We start from the raw sequence: 21,109 nt of genomic DNA, 5'->3' as shown, positions 1-21,109 counted from the left end.
TGCATGATTTTTTTTTTGAGGACTTCAAGAGCCAGTCACCTTTTCGAGCTTCTGTTTGCAGGGTCAACAAGTCATTTCCGGTTCCTAGACCAGCAGCAATGTGATGCCCGATGACAAGCTCCTGTAAAACAGACAGAAGAGAGCTGCTAAGTGTCCCCATAAAGCTGCGTGTGAAAAACAGAGCGATCATGTGACAACTGTGGCATGAAAGGCGGCAAGCATCTGCTCTGAGTGTGCCGCAAAGTGTTCGATCAATCCTTTACACTCTCAATCAGTGGAAGGACCAACCTAACAGCATGTCTGTGACTCACTGAGTGTGTGTGCATGTGTGTCCGTGTGTGTGTAGGAGTTTGTGTGTTTGTGTGCCACCCTCTGATCAGACACGAACAGTAACAATCTCAGATTAACATTAATGCAGGATTTTACTGTGAAATCTGACAAATCACACAGCCGGATTATGGGCTAAACCAACATTTGGTGGAGTGTGTTTCCAAGCTAGCTCATCTCCATGACCCAGTGTTGATTGCAGTTATTAGTAACACCACAATCCTTCATTGTCCCCCTGCTGTATCAGGTCATCTACATATGGGTGACAAATTAAAGGAAGATTCTGAATAAATGAGCAGAATCAGATGCAGGTGCTTCTGGTTTGATCAGTGTGATGATAGATGGGAGAAAAATGAAATGCAACCTTTTTTTTATGGTGTTAGTATAGTCTTTCACCAGTATACATACTGTTTAACATTAGACATAACAGTATATACTGTTTGTTCCCCACTTTGTTGATAACTAATGAATTGTTTCAGCCATTTTCAAGAATAAATGTAAAACAGTTGCTGATTTTTTATTATATGGAATGGTGAAATGAATATCTTTGAGTTTTGGACTGGTGGTTGACTAAAACAAGCAACATAACGATGTCACATTGGGCTCTACAGCATGTTTTTCCTAACTTGTGTAGTGACAACAGTAAGTCATTAAAATGCAGTTCAACACTTTCCTCTTACTGATTGATTCACGTCCACAAAACAAGTGTGACATACTGATATGACAGCAGAAGTGGAAGTTACAGTGGTTCATTGCAAATGTCTGCAGTACCGCTATTGCTTTGCAAAAAAAAAAAAAAAAAAAGGAAAAAAAAAGACAAACAAAGCAAGCGCAGAAACAGAAATGGAGATGATGGCTGTTAACTTACCCGAAAAATAATTTTGTGCATGGGCATGTGTTGTCTTCCGATAGTTCCTTCTCCGTCTGTGCGCGCGAAGACCGCCGAGTGAGTGGTCTCGATGCTCTCTCTCTCTCTCTCTTTTTTTCTCTCGCGCGCTCAGTCACACACACCTCCCCTTAACCGCCTGCCTGCATCCAGATGTGTCATGCGCTGCCGAGAATCACAGCTCACCAAACTGATTATGAAAAGCACGGCCGCGCTGCATGATAATCCAGATTAAGAGTTCTGCAGCCCCAACAGATGCACACACAAACTCACCCACACAAACATGTGCGCAGTGCAAATGTTGTCTAATTGTACAAAACAAGGTGACAGTTTAAGTTCAGCCAGAGGGATAAGTTATGTTATTTTCTATTCTGATGAGCATCCATGCAAAAGTGAAGCCCTCACCTTATGTACCTGCACCTAACTACTAATGGTCAGCAAAATAAATAAATATGATTTTCCACATTTCCTTTTTTAATTTGTCTATAAGCATGGAGCTCAAGTATTTGAATGACATGAAGAAAGAAAGAAAGAAAGAAAGAAAGAAAGGACTAAAGAATGAATTTCTCCTCTTTCCTTCTCTCTTCCCCTCCCTCCATCTTGGCCTACATAAAACACAGAGGAAGCCCTAGAAATGACAATATGAAGAACAGGACAGAGAGGTGTGCAGGATCCAGCTGGGGGGAGAGACAATAACCCCCCATCCATCAGTGACTGGAGGAGGTGTTGTTGAAGAGCCTGGCTGTCTGGATGCATAACTGATAATATGTACTCAGGATCACATATAACAGTCATGCATACAGCAAATGTAGAGTTTAATCATTTCATCCTCTCTTATTCTTATTTTATTATCTCTTGATTTTGTATTATCAGGGAAAAAAAGCCTCAGGAATTGCATTGTTGTTGCATTGTTATTGAATTGAATACTAAATCAGTGGAGCACTTTGTAAAACAGCTTTTACAGTGGCTGAAGCATTTTACATTTATTTCCTTAGTGGAGATCTGCACTGACACACTGATCAGTCTAGAGACAGATGTGTCCTGGAATTGTGGAATGTGTGTAATAACTGAGGGAACTGTCTCATAACTCCGTCACCTTATTTACTGAGAGTTCTCCTGTCTGGTGGCATTTCTTCACTGAGAGCCCTGGAGAGAACAGCAGATCACCAGCACAGCTACCTGGATAAGAGTCAGGAAACTGACCCCAGAGGAGAGAAGAAAAGAAATGTTCAGAGAGCTGAGAGACATGGAGATGGAGAGGCAGAGAAGTACTGCTCTGGAGGAGGAAAGACACGAGGAAAGGGAGAGACTGAAACAGAGACATGAAATCAAACAAAGAGAGGAGGAGGAGAAAGAAAAAAAGGAGCAGGTGAAGAAAGAAAGGCTTCGCTGGAAAGAGGTGATGAAGGTTGAGGAGCTCCCCATCACAAGGCCTGAACTGAACCCAGCTGAAGCCAGAGAGGAGCTGCTGAGGAGGCAGAAGAGCCAGGAGCAGAGGAGAAGAAACACTCTGCTCCACAACTGGGTTGTTGTCTTTTTTCGCTCTCTCTCTCTGCTCCTTAACCCCCCATCTCTCCTTCCTTTCTCTCTCCACCACCCCCTCTCCTCCCCCTTTCTATCCCCCCTTTTCTCCTACCTTTCTGTCACGCCCACTCCCTTTCTCTTTTTTCCCCACTTCCTTTTCTCCCCCTTTCACTCTCTCCCCACCTCCTTTTCTCCCCTTTCTCTCCCCTTTTCTCCCCCTTTCACTCTCTCCCCCACCGCCCCTTCTTTTTTGATTGTAACTTGTGCACTACAATAAAACTGTGCTGAACTTATAACATTTGGGTTGTACTTGTTATGAAATAGCTAAGATGTGCTTCACTATACCTAAACTGACAGTGGTGGTTATGTATTTTACATGACTGGCAATGTGTGTTGATAAAAGAACCTCAAGAACACTGACTCTGAAAACTTGAATTAGAAAAGACAAAAATCTCTTTGAATAAAGCAGGGTATTTAAAGGTATGAGGAAAGAGACTGAAGTGAACACATTCAGTTCAGTTCAAACATTAAGGAAGACAATTAACATATATTCTTCTGTATACTGGGGGAACAGATAGGTATTTTCTCAGTATGCATTATAATTAATATGATCTGATAAAAAATACCTGCTACTTCTAAAGTGAAGTGATATGAGCTACTGTTAATCAGCAGTAAGTGCCACAGTGCTCAGGAGCCTTTACTTTAAGAGTTTCGCTTTTTGAATATAATTCTTTGCCACATTATTATGCTGCAGTTCCATTATCATAATATATCTCAATGGACATATATATCCTGGTATATTACTTTAATTGCGTTACATAAGAATGAAATCCAGACTGCATTTGCATGGACTATATTTAGAATACAGCTATGAAAGGCCTGCTGTTTTACATATCTCCCTGGCATACGGTATTATGATAATTACTCAGCTATTACTTCAGTACATGGGTGCGGGGGCCCAGGGGGCTTTGATTCTCCCACTAACCGCAAGCATGAGTATGTTGGCCACCCCCCCCCCCCCCTTCTCTCTCTCTCTCTCTCTCACACACACACACACACACACACACACACACACACACACACACACACACACACACACACACAGATACCTTGCCATCTGTTGACATGTGCAGCCGGTCAAAAATAGCCCCCTACCAGAAGCTTCCCTGAGTGGCTCACAGATAGGCAGAGCAGGGCCTTTGTCGTGTCTTTGTAAGTTGTTGGGTCTCTACAATAACCACATGTTGGCCGCTAAGTCACAAACCCCACTGCAAGACTGTTTGATCGGACAGTGTTTGTAAGTATGACCCTATTTGTTTTTTTTTTCACAGCTATCCAACTGGGAATTTTTTGTTCAGTGTCATTTCTTTTCTCTACAGCAGAGTGAAAGTTTGACCTGGTGGAAGCACACCGGAAAATGGAACCATTTCCTGACCAATTTATGGAATTTCACCCCATCCATGGTATCAACATCAGACTGGACCACTCAGGAACCCAGGCCATGCGGGTGGAGAGCTTTGCCAACGGGGTGTGTTTCAGCAAACACCCTCTGAAGCCTGGGGAAATCTTTCTCATAGAGATCGAGGACAAGGAGCTGGGATGGTGTGGCCACCTCCGGATCGGCCTGACTGCCAGGAATCCCTTGGACTTAGAAGTGGTACCTGAATATTCCATCCCGGACCTTACAGACCTTGGAGACAGCTGGATCTTTGCTATCACTCGCAACCACAACAAGATCATAGAGGATCCTGAGGTCCAGGAGCCGGGCGAGGGAGGACTGGCTGGTGGTCAGAGGCTCGGGCGGGGGGAAGTTGAAGATAGAGCTGTAGATGGAGGAGGAAACAACGTGAATCCAAAGACTTTCTTCACTGACTCTCACTTGTACATTGAGAATGTTCGAATCCCCAGAGACAAGCTCGTCGGCAGGAGCCGGCCGGGACGTTACAGCCACATTTTGGATGACTTGTATAAGACCAACGCACTTCCTCCCACAGCCAGACGCAGCAGGATAGGAGTACTGTATGTGCCTAAAGGAAGAGACCTGGGTGATATGCATATCATCATCAATGGAGAGGACATGGGAGCTTCTGCAAAGGGGATTCCCACCATCCAGCCTCTCTACGCAGTGGTGGACGTCTTTGCTGCTACTAAGTGTGTCAGAATTGTCCAGGTTGAGTATGGATGTGAGTGTCACAGTGGTTCTTATAATCATGGATGGATTATGAGACAGTGAGCCCCTGGGTACAGACATGTCACTTACAGAAAGAGACACTAAATGAGAACAAATGATGGGCTGTTTTGTGTCTCTTTCAGCCACATTTTGAAGGTGAATTCGGACTTTCAGACTCTTAGACACAAAAACACTGAGAGACGATGTTTGTAGTCACTTTGAATCTCTAGTTTTTCTCAGTGTCTTTGAAATTGTCTTTTCTTCCCTATTGTGTAGTTTTGCATGTCTTGTTGGTTGTTTTGAGTCTCTATGAGGTCGCTTTGTGTCTCTTTATGGTTGCTTTGTGTCTCATTGTGGACATCTTGTGTCTCCGTAATTGATCGGAGTCTCTTTGTTGTGTGTCTTTGTAGGCCCTAGCTGCTTTGCGTCACTTTGTGGTTGTTCTGTGTCTCCTTTTAGTTGCTTCGTGTCTCTTTACAGTCATTATGTGTCTCTTGTGGCCACATAATTGACTTTCCAGCTAGAAGTATTAACTCTCACATCATACAGGGGCTCTGGTTCAGGGGCCTATGGACCAATATGATGGCTCATCAGTCCATCCATGCTTTTAATGAATATTAATGCACATTTCTCAAATTATTTCTCTTTATTCCTTCCATTTTGCTAATCCACAGTCTATTTGTTCTCTCTTCTCTGCTCCAGTCTCATCCTTGCAGACATTGTGTAGGAAGGCCATCCAGAAGCACATTGTCCACAGGATGGCCATTGACTGGCTGGAGCTGCCAGAGGCACTCAAGCACTACTGCAAATATGAATGAAGGATAAAGACCTACAATGGATGGAAATATAATGTCTGAACTCTCTCTTTCTACCAAGAAAAAAGATATTCATTTTCAATATGAAACTATGAAACTGTGTTTCAATTGTAAAATAAAGCTAAAAGATTCATGGTTATCTTCTTGATAGCTGTCGGGGTCTGATAAAGTCAACATGATTTGTCTGAGATGACACCTCCACAGCAAGTGACAAAGAACGTGTTAGATGTGTATCTCTGTGATTAAACATCGACTTTCTCCTCACAATTGTCAAAGAGAGGGCTCAGAAAGGGACTCAAATGCACGATTCGGGTAAAGGCAGTTCAAAACCAGGCAGAGGTATCAAAATTGTTAGGCAAAGGCAAAAACCGCAAGGAAAACAAACCAGGTCAAAACACACAGGGAGTAACACAAGGAACAAATGCTGTAACACTTGACTATACAGACAAAGACGATCTGGCAGAGAACAAAGGGGAGGCCAAGACTTAAATGCACTAGGAGGCAGGAAGACAATTAGACACAGGTGCAACACATTAGGGGCAGAGAAGGTGATCACAAAGGCAGGAAACAAAGGAGGACAGGAAGTGAATCTACAAAAGAGACAACGGGGGTAAGTGATTTCAAAGTAAAACAGAAAATTAAACTGGCATCAAGGAAAACTGACAAACAGGACCTGACTTAAGAGCTGGATGTGACAACAGTGTGTGTGTGCTGGAAATAACTGTGGTATGATTCATGATTATTTTCTCTCTTCCAAAAACCTTTAAAGCAGTAGAGTTCAGTTTACTTATGTGTTGCATGATGAGGTTGAAAAGCTATATGGATTTTAATGTAATCAACCCCACTGCACAAAAAAAGGTTGCCATGTCTTCTCTTCACATATTAAACAATCTGTATCATTTAACAAGTAAGTAATTCAAGTTGCAGCAGTGGACATCACATCAGATCACACCTCACTGTAGGTGCTTGCAAGCAGCACTGAGAACAATTTGCATGTGTCACAGATGGATAAAATAACTCAGGCTTTCGGATTTGCAAATCACTTGTCTCCTTAATTTGAGTTTTAACAAAACAGTATTAATGCTGTGCTATGGCAGCTTAGAAGTCCTAGTTATCTGAATGTAATATGAACATGTTTCTGGAAAAAAAAAAGACCCTGAAATAAAATTGACATCCAGTATCTTATTCCACTGAGACCTCTTAAGCCTAAAATGAGACAGATGGTGATGATCCCAAAGACAAATCTTCTCTAAACTGCTAGTGGATAAAAACAGAAAAGTGCTGAGGCACTGTGAGAGAGAGCTATACATGTAATATATGTGCAAGGTCAGCATTTGTTTATGGGGACAACTTCAGAAGCCACTTAATGACAAGTTATATACTATATACTGATCTGATTTCCATTACACTTCTGTCTGTAGATGCCATTTTTCCATCCAAAAAACACCTGCGAGCTTGTTGTCAGACACTGACATCTAGCGTTAATGCGGATGACTGCAGTGGGCGGAGATCCCGTTAAATCTCCAGCCAGGATCACCTCACACGAGAGGAGGGAGACAGCCACACATCCTGCCTGCTCTGTCCGGTCAGCTCTCACTGTCGCCAGATAGAGAATTAATCAGCCTCTATTCGGTCCGTAGAGACACCGCAATATGTCTTTCTGTCGGTTTTTAGGCGGTGAGATCTACAAGGATCATTTCAAACCAGGTGAGCAGGCGGTGACTGTTATTCAGTAAGCAGTGATGTGATGTAACCTCCCTCTAGTCCGGATTATGGAGGATGAAATTACCATTTTATTTTTATTTTCTACTATTACTACTCATTGCTTATTGTAAAGTTTATTTAAAACATCTTTTTAGCTAATTTACTATTTTATTAGTACGTACATATCTAAGTGTTGTGTAATAAAACGATGGTGCAGAGGAAGAGCATGTGGCGTGACAGAATCTGGGAATATAGGCTACTGATAAAGAGCAGTTTGTGTTCGCTTGTACTTAAAACTATTTCGAATTAAAGCAAAGCTTCCAATACCAATAGATAACAATAATGGTGAAAATACAGCAGTAATATAATTTGCTTTTAACCCTTCAAAATAAAGCCTTTGGGTCTATAAGGGGGTCAAGACCTCTAAACCACTTCCCTAAATAATTATCTTTTTCAGGCAGGAAGTGAAACAAAGCAACTATTTTAAAAAGTAAATGTCTCCTGCAGGTATATATGTGTGCTCCAAGTGCAACCATCCCCTGTTCTCCAGTCGGTCCAAGTTTGCCCACTCGTCTCCCTGGCCAGCTTTCACTGACACCGTCAGGGAGGACAGTGTCACCAAGATGATGGAGACTCTCACTGCCTTCAAGGTCAGAGACCCATTAATCTCATGTTACTACTCATAAATTTACCACTGCTTATTTTAAAGGACTGTACCATCTTTGATTTACTGCTGAACCATCATTTACAATCACCCAGGTCCTGTGTGGCAAGTGTGGCAACGGTCTGGGCCATGAGTTTGTGAATGATGGTCCAGAAGAGGGAGTCTCACGTTTTTGAATCTTCAGCCACTCGCTCAAGTTTGTCCCCAACAAGGGTAAGGTGACCACAGATCCCAGACATGCAGGCTGAAAAGGGTCAGTTCCACCAAATCGTAAAACCTGCCCCACCAGAAACAATGGAAAACTCAGGACAATCCACAAACCTCACTGTCAGCTATTTTGATTTGTAACTATTTTCAACCAAAAGTGGAAAATAATGAGGACTGTCCAAAGTGAGATCTGTGGATTCTCTCAAATAAGTAGGACACTGTTTCTCCAGAGAGTTTTGAGGGTTTTGAGGGTGTGTTTTTTTACACTCCTTTGTGCTCCAAGCACAAATGAAATTCCATTCACCTCCATTGCTCTGGGCCTGCAGCAACAAACTGGGAGAGGCCTTAAAACTAAATCAGTCCAGTAAAGGAAAATTGTAAATGTTTTAACAGCAAAACACACTTATGTCTATTTATATCACAGGATATAGGACATTTTTGTTGTAGCTGGTCAAATAGGAGCTGATTTTAACTACTTTATAAAGCACTGGGCTGTTTAAACAGCAAAATATTCTTTGAAAAGATTTGGTATGATTTAATGTGGGGGAGTTTTTTCCACTTCATGATTTAAATTACAATTATTACAATGTTGTGCTGCTAAAAATAATCTATTTTTGTATGATTTGACTGATATGAAATTTTTCTGTAACCATGAGTTCTTTTCGGATATCTGTCTCAGGCAAGGACAACCAATAAAGAGCGAGGAATGAGTTTTTTCACTTCACCTGCTGTATCTGCTGCTCAGTCCAGGACCAGTGGACAGGTCAGGTCAGCGCGTGACGTGGACAGGACAAAGGCCTGAGAGGGACGTCCTGTCCACTGAAGAATCTTTGACCAGCCTTTGACACAGGGACCAGACTACACCTCTGCAAATATTCCTGCAAATAAAAACTTTGTTATATTCTTTGAATACCTCATATTGAAATACATATTGACTCCATTATTGTTATGTCACTCTTCGTGACATTTATCAGTGGATATGTGGATGCTTCCCACATAGTGCTGCTGTTTTTTCACATAATTTTACATTATATTTCCTGTATCATTTACTCTGATTCACTTCCCAAAGGTAAATGTAACCATATTATCTATGCACTGAAGAAGTTCACATTCTTGTCCGTCTGCACTTTTGGTATCTGTTTTTATCTGTTTATTCTGAAATCATGGAATAGCAAAGAAACTCGTTTGTCCATGTACTGTAAGCTTATATACTTGAACAGATACCTTTCGCCTGAGCGAAAATGCAAATGAATACATCTCTCACAACCTTTGTGCATTTACATTTTACAGAAACATCTGAGTCACAAGTGAAGTGGAAAAAAACATTCTGATTTATCCTCCTTTGTGACAGTTTATTGGCACTCATATAAAAGAAGATTAAATTATAGTTTGATACATTTTTGCCTTGTCTGTTATTTATTTGCAGTGGTCGAATGTACAATTACTGAAGTACAATTCACCAAGGAAGGAAGGAAAGAAGGAAACATGACGATACTTTTACTGTATTTTTATATTTATTTGACAGCTAGTTACTTTAAAAATTCAGATTTTACATACTAAACATATTCTGGGCACATAAAATATGATGCACTATTAAACATAAACTACAACTACAAACTTGCAGTATGTAAAATAGTATTAAATTCCACCAACTGCAATCCTGTCACGGGGGGCGCGTTAAGGACTTGGACCCACATGGCAGAAAAACACTTAGGAACAAAACTAAACAAAAACATAAAAGTTCCTACTTGAAAACAGGAAACCAAGGTAAGTCCATGAGGTGGGGGAAAAGTGCAAGGCACAGGTACGGGAACGAACGCGGGGAAGACACAGACTTGGGTATCAACACAGGCACAGACTCGGTTACAGACACAGACAAACTGACAAGAACACAGGGAAATGACAAGACTTAAATACACAAGGCAATGGGCAACAGGTGAAACCAATTAGGGTGGGGCAGACAATCACAAATGGAGGGAAACAAGACAAAGTCAGGAAGTAGAGCAAGACAAGATACAAAAGGGCCATGATTTCAAAATAAAATAGGAACTATGAACAAAACGTAACTAAACAAGAGTCCAAGAGTCCACAAAAGGGTTCAAAACAAAACAAGGGCTCAGAAAACAGTCCCCATAGGGGCTAGTCATGACAAATCCTGCCTACATGTTAATGCTTCAGTAATTAGAATAATGAAACCTTGAATACTTTTACTTTTGATACATTTAGTGTATTACATGTTTTTACTTTTCAATGCAGGACTTGGGATGGGAATATTTGTACAGTGTGGTTTAGTCATCTTGACTTAAGAAAAGAAAGTCTTGAACTTTTGGACTGGAAGAGGAACTGTTGAACTGATGTTTCCTGGATTGACCTCTAGATGGAGTTGTCATTCTTTTAGATCAGATGTGTGTGTAGGTGTAGGTTCCTGGGTTTTGCCAGTTAAGTGAATAGCATAATGTAAACAGAATCTGATACTATCGGTTCTGGTCTGCTACCTGCATGTTTTGACTGCTGCATGTGCGGAAACTTGCTTGATATGAACACAAACTGTGTGTGATTGCTGTCTTGAATTAATTATGGATGCCGGTTGCTTCAGTAGCTAATAGGTCCTCAGGCTCTGTCTGTGGCCCAGCTGCAGGCCATATTCTCTGGGCTCTGGGTGTTGGCAGAGACCCTGAGGTTTAGAGGAGTAGCCTGGCCGCCTGGTGAGAGACTGAGGGCTATCATTACAAAGGAAGTACACACACACACACACACACACACACACACTCACACAAACACAGAAAAATGTGTGCCAGTCAACAGGCTGCCGTGCTCTTCACACACACACGCACCCCTGAGCTGAGTCTCTTTCCACCTTCTGTTATCACATGCATTGTTGTCTCATGTCATTCACATATAGAATTCACACACACACACAAACCACAACACACACAGAGAAAAACACACCGTACTCTATTTTACTGGTCTCACCACAGACAAGTTAAGTTTGAAGCATATTTTCTTTCAAAACATCACTTCTTGTAGCGTGCAATTACGAGAGGTCATCATAACATTGGTAGATGTCGCTGAACTCTCAGCATCAACAATTTGAATATTCTGGAGCACCACTCCACATCTATCCAACTTCACTGCTACTCGCTGCCAAAGGTATTCAAATGAAGTTCAGCCCTCAGTGTGGCAGAGAAGCCTGACCTTGCATTGAGGTTGTTATGGCTGAGTAAATTTCCTCTTCTGTTTTTTTGGCAGGAAAACGCTCAGAAGTTTATTCTTTTAACATAGCGTAGTCCATTTGGTGGATGTTTTTTACCCAGGCTGCCTTACTGTACTGTGACTGCATGCATTTTTAGCATAGGTGGTCCCGCTAGTAATGAAACCCACATCCTTGGCAGTGGTTGTGTTATGCTCTGCACCATCATACATGTACAGGATCAGCTAAATGGCAGATAAGCACAAAGCAAATGCAGGTACATGAGAATGTGTTTGCTACTTCACATAACAGGTAAAGTCTGTGACTTTTGGTGCATTCAAACCATAATTTACTTTTTTTGATGACTCACTATTCTTCCTGTTATTTATATCTACTTCATGCTTCTGTGCTTCTTGAAACTTCTTCCTTTCTGTCTTCTTTTTTTTTTTTTTGGTTTTCCTCAGCCACTTAAAAGAAGTGTCTTTGTTATTTAAAAAAATAAAAAATAAAATCTTTACCAATGTAACCATTGTTTGTGTTTTTAGCGTGCATTAATTAAGATTTGCAAATTAGGACTAAACAATGGTATGTAGTCACAAACCAAAGTATTGTACAAATTAAAATGAAATGGAAAAAGTGAAGGGATGACCAAAGATATTCAGGTGGGTTCAAACAGAAAACAAAGTGATTTTTTTTTTTTTAACTTGTGTTGTTTGTGCAAATCTGACCACTGGAAAGTTTGTGTATTTGCTCAGATAATTTGTCATCTGTACAGACCATAGCTTTAATGCAGCTAGCAACACACTGTGTTGGTGTTCTTGTGCTTCTTTCTATTCTTTCTGTGATTTTCCGCTAGTCTCTCCTTTTTAGATTCATCCATGTCACAGTAGTTAAACCCGTTGCTTTTAAATTTCAGCTTGTTATTTCGGCTTCACTTCATGATTTCTAATGTTTACTAGAATTACGTTTCCCTTGGATTCTCAGAAGGAAACTTCTTTCTCAAGGTTTTAGTTCCCCCCCCCCCCCCCCCCCCCCCCCCCCCCCATTTTTCTTTTCTTTCTTTGCCTGAATCTACACATCACTACATTTTAAAAAAATGAAGTCTGAGTCAATTATACTCAGGAAGAAGAAAAAACACCATGAGACACTGGTTAAATGTCTTACTGGGGTTTTTCCTCTGAGGTTGATGCAGGTGAATGATAGTAAGCTTCCTGTCAGCGCCTCACAATTCTACTTCTTGGTAAACCTGAATTCAAAGGAGTGTTTGGCAATAACAAAGCGGTATGTGTCTGGACCACAAATAGGTTAACTACCAAACTGGTTTGAACAGGGATGTGGTTCATAAAATGCTTCCTCTTCGTGCTCAACTACAAGACGGATGCATCAGCAATAAATTATCCTCTGCTCACTGACGTTACCCACTGTATGACTCACATTCATGAGGCAACATTTTGGGTTTCACATCTGACTTTCCATCGGTGAAATGAAAGAGGCCACTAAAAAGAAGTGCTTTCGCAGTGTGGTGTAAACTCAGGACACCTTTTTTTTTACCCTTGAACTTCAGGTTAATGGTGAATCTACTCCGAGGGCAGTTAGTGTAGTGTCGAGTCGCACAGACGCTGCATTAACCTGGCTGACCCGAGGCATTTTAGAGACAGGGTTAATGTTTGATTCAGTGGGAAAAACATCTCTGTATAGGCATGAAAGAGCTCAATTATGTGTTTCCAACACAATATTATAAAAGGAAAGGGTATTCAGAGGACAGCTGCATCTTCTGGAAGGTCATTTTAGAGTATTTTTATTGCCCTGTTGCATTCAAGGACGCCCACCTTCCCTTTTTGGGCTGTACAGGTGAATCTTCCATTAAAAATGAACAGCTTATAGGAAGAAATCCCCCACCACAAAATGATTGAAAGGGTAAATGAAACCAAATTAGTGTATTTTATGAAAGAAAATGTTTTGGTCTACAAAGCAAACACTTTTTCAGTCTTGCTAAACATTATTTTAGAGAAACTGAGTGGAAAACACTCTGTTGGACCATTTTTCCCAAAGTGGATAAATCCCCAGAGTATTTTGGAATAGGCGACTTTTCACATTTATGGTTTGTAATTTCTCGGGGTTTCAGCTCATAAGCTCCAAATCAGATAAGATGATTATGCAAAATTGTCCCATCAGTCATCGCTGCCCCCGAGCCAAGAAACAGGTGGATGACATCATGGTTATTAGGGCATATTAGAGCAGCTTGCTGTGCCAAAACACACACAAAAACTAGACCCGTATGCACACACAGATAACGCTTTTGTTATGAGCCGGGGAAGCACCATGCTCTCAAACTAGATAAAGATTTAGATTTAGCCGTTAAAACATTCAAACAGAACTGCCTTCCCATAGGGGCTGCTGATACACACTGCGGGTTTTACCACACCCCCATCATGGTACGTTTTGTGGTATCCTAGCGGATAGGAAGGCAGTTCAACCTCCATTTCAGGAATGTTACACCACATCTTGTCTGGTTGAACGTCACTGAATGGTTAGTGTGGTGGTAAAATGCCCGTCCCTCCTTCAGCAACAGCAACTGTCAAAGTGCTTTACAGATTGGCGCTGAATAGAGATGTTCAGTGTATTTTGGGATATGTGGTAATTTACATTTATTTACACTGGGTGTTTCCTACATTTCCCAGAATGCCCTAAAATCAGGCCTGAACTTGCTTTCAGCCAGTGATGAGTGATGTAATTTTGCACAAAAGTAATTATGCTCTGATCAACTGCTGCTTGCAGCCAATTAGTTTGTTAGTACCAGGGTGTGTCTGTGATCTCAGCCATGTGCCTCTTACTCTGTATTTGTGAATTTGCCCGTGTGAAATTGTTGAAAACTGTGCAACGTAGTGAACCTTGGTAGAAAACTTGTAATTACTTGTAAGATCGCTCACTGGTAGCTGTTTGTTTGCTGCCTTGAGTTTAGAAAAGTAGGCCTGTTAACACAAGCTGTAAATTTGTCTGAAAATTTCAAACTGTCTGAGTGAAAAAAGACAAAGTGTGTTGTGTAACCTACTCCTGGTGTGAGAAGATTGTGTGGTCAGAAGTTAAATCATAAACTGGCTGCAAACAGCATCAACCCGCAGGCAGCTAACCAGGCAGTCAGTGGGATGAGAGTCACTCAGCATCTGGGCTAAATTATGCTCCATCCTCTGGACACAGAGCAAATCTCTACCATCCATCTTGATGCCCTGACATGTGCTGTGCCTGTCGACTGCAACGCCCAGCTCACCAGGGCTGCTGTGTGTCCCCCAGTGTCAGAGGCATCTCTCAGGTCCCTGCGGACCCCACGCATGTATTGCCATACATCATACTCGCAGATCCAGAGCATTGAGCTGCTGCTCAATAAGTCAGTGGACAGGCGGCGAAGACAGCGCAGTATCGACACCTTTCAGCTCCAGATGGGATTTGAGTTAGAAAGCAACAAGGGACTTTACTGACTTATTGCTTCTCTTCTTACATGTCTCACAACGGCTCCGACGTGTAAATGTTATACATGTGCCTATATACATGTAAAACCCTATTATGTTGCTCAGAAAAGTGCCTGCAGGTGGACTCCAGAGGACTAAAACTGAAGACAGTGGGAAGCCTAAGACCACTTGACATGAGCTACTTTGCACAAAAGTGTTGTTCAGCCACTTCTAAAGGTATAATTCTACCTGTTTCAATTAGTCATACTCTAAGGCAGGGTGAAAGCCCTGACATCAAAGGGAGGACGAGAAGCTAATGTTCAAAAAGGTGTCTTTTCTCAAATGCTTTCATAATAGATACGTTTTCACAGAGCCTAATATTCCAATTATAAAAGGGGGAAAGTTTTTTATCATTCTGGGTTTTTATCAGGCCAGAGACAGATATCTGAAAACCTGCAAATAAAATCAAAGCTACTGTATCTGCATAGATCTACTACCAGAGCAAAGTGAGAAAATGTTTTTTTTTTTGTGATGTGGGTGGCCTGACCCTTTAACTGACATCCAGCTGAAAACAGAAGTAAGATATGAGTTGACACAAAGTTTACACAGCGTGCTTTATAGCATGTCTGGCAGCAGCAGGTAGAAGCACATCCAGGTTTCAAGCTACATCTCTCTAGTCATCACCGTCTGATTTGCCTTCTGTTGAGCCGCATTTCTGCTTCACCACGAATTCCTCCTGACAGCGCCACTGACTGTTTGTAAACATCGTCTCTGAGCGCTGTCTGACTGCGTTATCTTCAGTCCCCGAGAGCAGATAACAGGCAAAACTCGGCAACTGGCTTCAAAGCTGCTGAGCTCCCCGAGCCGGAGCGACGCACGCTCCAAAACTATTTAATCAGGAGCTTTTCTCTTGGCCTCTGTTGCAGACTTGGAATGGTGATATGCTCTGAAAGCAGACTTTGGTGTGTGTGAGTGCTGTTCGTGTGTGTGTGTGTTTCTGTGTCTGTGTGTGTGGTGTAGTAGTGGTTAGGAGGGTCATGTTTGTTTAGGCTGCCTGTCTGTTTCAGTGGGTCAGGCTCAGGCTCATAGGGGTATAATTCTGTGGTGAGACTGCTGAAGATCTGACAAGTTTTCCGGAGGACCCCTCGCACTCCAATCCATTGATTTCTGCAGCTTAAATAGTCAAATAATCAAACAGAGGATTGTGAGGCATGTTGATAAAGTCAGAACTCTGAACAGCTCCTTTTTTCCAAACTTATGCATCCACCATGCTGGAGACCAATGCTAGCATTTGTCATTTTTATTTTGTCCTTGGGTTCTGCAAGTACCTATCAGATGGTCTGTGCGGTGCATCTCTATATTTACAGCCATGTCCAGCCTCTGATATATCATCCTCCTCTGTGGAATTTCATAGCAGACAGAAGAAGTGACCAGAATGATTATAGGCCAGTCTTTATTGCATGAATGACATCATGACTGTAGATCATGGAATCGTATGGTTCTGGAAATCCTCTGTACATGGTGCAGTAAATCCTGCAGTAGCTGTAGCATGCAGGCCAAGATTCTTGGCTAAATGTTTGGATTTGATGCAGAGGAAAATGGAAGGTCACCGAAGGGATGCCTGCATGCAAACACACGCAGACACACACGCATCAAATGTACTCGCACAACCTGTGGGTAGAGTTGAGAGGCTGCCGTGCGACTGTAATCAGCACATTTTACAGGGTGGTCTTATTACCTTGAATTACACCTGTCAGATAACCTATCAAAGAGGTCGATTGCTTACTGCTGTGGAGAACAGAGCAGATCAGCTGATAGCTCCACTGTCATTAAAAGGACCTGACGTCACCTGTGCTGCAGCTTCATTCCTTTGTTTGGTTCTTGGCTGTTTTATGTCCCAACTTGTTTTTGTCCAACTTCACGTGTATATTTTATGTTAAATAAATGGACATGCTTCGCTTTCAAGCTGAGGGTTATTTGTAAAGGTCGACACCACTCTCATATCTGTCCGCTAAATATGAAGTTAAAGCAGGGAGACAGCTGGCTTAGCTGGAACATAACTAAGTCCATTTATACAAGTATTGTCCTTAAAGGAACAGTTTGACAATTTGGAAATGCACATTTCAAAATGACTCCTCGTCTGCTGAATGTTACATTTTGCCTCAGGCTCTTTTCTTCTCTTGATCTCATTGTAACAGAAATGTCAGATGTCAAGAGATAAGTTGATTTTTGTCCATGTTGTTTAGTCTGGATCTCAATATTGCATAACACACCTGAGGCCTTATCTCTTCCTGTATTGTTTCTCCATCGGGTTGTGAATGGGCCTGAAACGCTGGGAGCGTGTGATTGGTCAGCATCCTGTCAACACAGATTGAGAGCTCGCTATTGCAGTCCTATTACACAGAGAGTACATTTATAATGACTGAATGACAGACAAAATATCAGTCTTAATGTTTTCACTATGCATCAACCATCTGAAGTCTCTTTGTTGCCCTCCAATTTTTTTTCTCAACCAAGAGGCATTTTCTTTCAGTCTGCTCATTCAAAAACAAATTGTATCAACAAATAAACACAAGTTAAAAGCTGCTTTTCCTCCCTTTAAACAACCAACATGGAAAACTGGGAGGCTTTAATAAAGATAATGGCCACTGTTGAACCACAATCTACTGTAGTAAAAGTTTAAATATGATAAGACAGGCATGCATCAGGTTGGGTCTCATGGAAGCAGCAGCTCTCACCTTTTCCCTCTGTGATGACTCAGCTTTAAGCTGGTAAACAGTTTTTTTTTATTATTACCCTCACATTTACCCATGTCACTCAGTGAGCCAATGATCCTGTGCAGGCATGCCTGCCACTTTACGTGCCTTCTTTACTCTTCAGCTGAAAACATTTTTTCGAGCAGCGAGCTTGTAGCCACACCCATGTGATAATGTACAGTGCTGCCGTGCCCTATACTTACCCAGCTCACCGCAGAGCTCTGCCCTGCAGTTATGGCTGAGAGTATGGCTCTGTCACTGGCTTTCACACAACACGGGGACTCTCAGTGCACAGATGCCGGGGCTGTATGGACTCTCCCATTGGTTGGTGTCTGTGCTTTGTTTGAGTATAGCATCTTAAAATGGTAATATGCAGGGGTTTGTTTTCTTGGTGACATCTTTGCTGCTGAACACAAATTCCTGCAGTGCTTTCTGTGTTGACAGAGGGTAGCTGTCATTCAAACAGTTTACCCAGTAATTACTGTAGTGTTTTTTTTTTTTTCTTGGATGTTTTGTTGATGGAGTAAGGGGTGTGTCCAGACCAGCGTATGTCCCCAGGTGGGGCTCGGCATGTAGCAGCATTTTGTCCCAGTGGCCAACCACACAAGTGAAAAAAACAATCAATAAATAAAACAACCCAAAAAGAGCTGTCCCCATAGACCCCCAATAAACAAAGTCAATCATTTTTCTTTATAATTTTACATTCCTGTGATTTTTAGCTTTAAATTATACAGATTTAAATGTTTGCAAAATCTCATTAAAGCCTAGAAAAGTTGTACATATGTATGTGTGAATTATCTCTATGTAAAATCTATGAGATAAGCAGGCCAGAAAAAGAGAGATCAGCTTGTACAGTGAATGGAGTGGACCACACATCACGGAGACAAACCAGGGAGGCAAATAACTGTCACTGGAGTGAATGGGCCACAGGAATAGTAACCATATCTGATTCTGACATCCAGTTCTAGTTATATATTCATGGGTTACACAATACAGTACATTCACATCAAATATTACAGACCATAATTACAAACGTCAGGGAAAAAAAGAAGGAACCATCTTCGCTTCAGTGAAACTGAAAGTGTTAAAGCTTTTGTTGAAGTTTGGGTTAAATCTCTCAGATTGACTTAAAGAGACACCACAGCATGAAACTCACCCTCTGATCTGCACTGGTTTTTAATGATGATGTGAAGGAGTTCGGTGACAACTGTGTGTGTGTGTGTGTGTGTCAGGCTCAGAGTGAGACACATTCCATCCAGGTGCCTTAACAGCCCATTTGAAGAGCAGCTCTTCAGTAACTAGTCGCATGTATTGTATACTCAGTGATCCAGTACAATACTGGGACAAAGCTGTATTCTCCTGTGGGATTATGACTGCAACGCCCCTTTGGACAACTTGAGGTGTCTGGTGCATTCCCTTTGACCTGAAACAGTGAGGGGGGATTAGCTGAGAAACATGAAAACAGGAATCCTGTTGGAAAGAAACACAAAACTCAGTGTTAAATAACCAGTTCAGAATAAAAGTTACAGCAGGGCTATATTAATCTGATATTAGTAGTAGTTTATGCTAATGTTAGCAAACTTTGGGTGGATATTGCCGTGTAACTCTGTACTTGATGATACAACTTAATAATTACCTTTAAATACCTTACCAACAATTTCACATGCAACTCTCCTCCATTATGTGCTCAGTAAGACATCAGCTGGTCTCATGTGATGGCAGTGAATGATCCTGAGAGGCTCGGGAGCAGAGGGAACACGTGAAACAGATCCTGTCTTTGAAGCAGCCGCCGCAGGTCGTCACAGGGACTTTACCGAGGATTACAGAGCAGAGCAGCCACCGCTGAGCTTTGTACAGCTGTCTGCCTTCCCACAGCCACACACCTTACACAGGTGGGTAGGAATTCAACACGTCACTCACAGACACAGGTGTGTGTGTGTGAGAATGCCTTATTTCAGGTGTTCCCCTGTAAACTGTGAACATAGTTCCCATACATTAGACTGTCATTCAGGATTACACAGAGACTGTACATGGGGCTGATAATACGTAACATGCATCGCATGTTATTTATGCAGTAAGTTTTAGTGTGCCATGGCATTAAAAGCAAGTGAATTCACAAAAATACATATATTTTCAGGAAACTTCAATTATGACAAGTACATAATGTTGCTGACACAAATCAAATACAAATAGGGATCCTCTGAACCTTGTACCTAAAGTATAGAGAAGACGGCTCTGTAGGCCTATGGAACACATTAAACAAAACAAAGCAGGCCCATATTATTGATCACTTTGACTACAGAGTGGCACGTCTCCGATTGTTTTTCAACATCACAGCAGATCAATATGGAGGACTGCACAGAGACTACAGAAGGGTAAATGATGCCTTCTCTGTTTAGAGACTCTGGGAAATTGACGTACTGCCAGGTTGGAGGAGGCCTGGGTCGATAGATATTGTCACCCCCTTCAGATTTATCACCCGTATGGATGTGCTGCCATGTACCACCTCACTTATTCTTCAACATATAAGATGAAGGTGCCAATATTTTGTGATTTATACTGTAACACATATATTATCAAAAAAACTATTTTAGGAAAATGGGTTCAGTATTCAGCAGCATCCATTTCACAATGTAGTCTGACACTGAAACTTGTACTCAACAAAGGAAGATTTTAACAAGATAAACCCAAGATTCACTCCATTGTAACTGGACAATTGAAAAAAAAAAACACATCAAAATACATCAAACAGTAATAAACCATGAAATAAGTGCACTGGATTAGCAATTACATGTTCTGGGGTCCACCTGTAGAAGCCTGTGTTGTTCAGACAAAGACTGTCCAATCCCTCAGAACTCTATTTGTGTTTATAACATATACATAGTAAGAGCATCTAGCATATAACATGAAATGAGATAGCCTAAGGGCTGAGGTCCCTCAGAACTAGTTCTTAAGACATGCTCTCTGACAAACTGTTGAATGAAAAAAGAGAGAGCTAGAGAGAAGCTAGAGATGCCTACCTCCTCTCTCCTCCGCACAGCTTCACACCAGTCGCAGTGTGAAGCGCTGCGGGACATAGTGAAGTGGGTCGGATCATCAGGTTCAGAGAGTTACAGACGATGGTCAACACAGACACCCCCTATCTGACATGGGACTATGTGGGTGAGAGAGTTTCCATTGCTATCCGATATGCAGCTGTAAAAAAAAAAAAAAAAGATCTTTCTAGAGCCAGAATTGGTGATAATGTGGTGAGCACTGCAATAACCACTGAAGTAGCCTCTTTCCACATTTCTTTATTAAGCTTGGGGCTTTTGATTGGCTAGCAGAATGTCCTATATGAGCATCGGCTTTCCATTTCGACAGTGACAGTGCTTGTTAGACTGATTACGAGATGACTGGAGCTGAGAGAAAAGCCACAAA

General features: G+C 41.7%; 2 protein-coding genes across 3 annotated transcripts; both read left to right on the top strand.

Annotated features, from left to right (window-relative positions):
• The first annotated feature begins 3,894 nt into the window (after nt 1-3,894).
• neurl2 (neuralized E3 ubiquitin protein ligase 2) lies at nt 3,895-5,861 on the top strand. Of its 2 annotated transcripts, none has more exons than XM_041067161.1 (3): nt 3,895-4,034; nt 4,120-4,920; nt 5,610-5,861. In XM_041067161.1, exons 2-3 carry the CDS (start codon nt 4,155-4,157, stop codon nt 5,723-5,725), a joined length of 882 nt encoding a protein of 293 aa, XP_040923095.1. In that variant the 5' UTR covers nt 3,895-4,034; nt 4,120-4,154; the 3' UTR covers nt 5,726-5,861. The 2 variants fall into 2 exon arrangements, with proteins under 2 accessions (XP_040923095.1, XP_040923096.1); XM_041067162.1 differs by having other exon boundaries at nt 3,908-4,034; nt 4,117-4,920.
• Nucleotides 5,862-7,279: 1,418 nt separating this feature from the next.
• On the top strand, nt 7,280-9,570 carry msrb1b (methionine sulfoxide reductase B1b). The gene is made up of 4 exons (XM_041067163.1): nt 7,280-7,429; nt 7,934-8,076; nt 8,186-8,303; nt 8,977-9,570. Exons 1-4 carry the CDS (start codon nt 7,375-7,377, stop codon nt 8,991-8,993), a joined length of 333 nt encoding a protein of 110 aa, XP_040923097.1. The 5' UTR covers nt 7,280-7,374; the 3' UTR covers nt 8,994-9,570.
• The last annotated feature ends 11,539 nt before the right edge of the window (nt 9,571-21,109 follow it).

Source organism: Toxotes jaculatrix, chromosome 21 (assembly GCF_017976425.1).
Source record: "Toxotes jaculatrix isolate fToxJac2 chromosome 21, fToxJac2.pri, whole genome shotgun sequence".
NCBI classification, from domain to species: domain Eukaryota; kingdom Metazoa; phylum Chordata; class Actinopteri; family Toxotidae; genus Toxotes; species Toxotes jaculatrix.
This window is presented reverse-complemented; position numbering and strand designations above follow the sequence as displayed.

What these genes read in the sequence shown, in the direction of transcription:
- neurl2 (XM_041067161.1), top strand. Translation starts at nt 4,155, where the DNA reads ATGGAACCATTTCCTGACCAATTTATGGAATTTCACCCCATCCATGGT. An exon ending in TGTCCAGGTTGAGTATGGAT is followed by an intron (nt 4,921 to 5,609) that starts GTGAGTGTCACA and finishes TCTCTGCTCCAG; the next exon opens with TCTCATCCTTGCAGACATTG.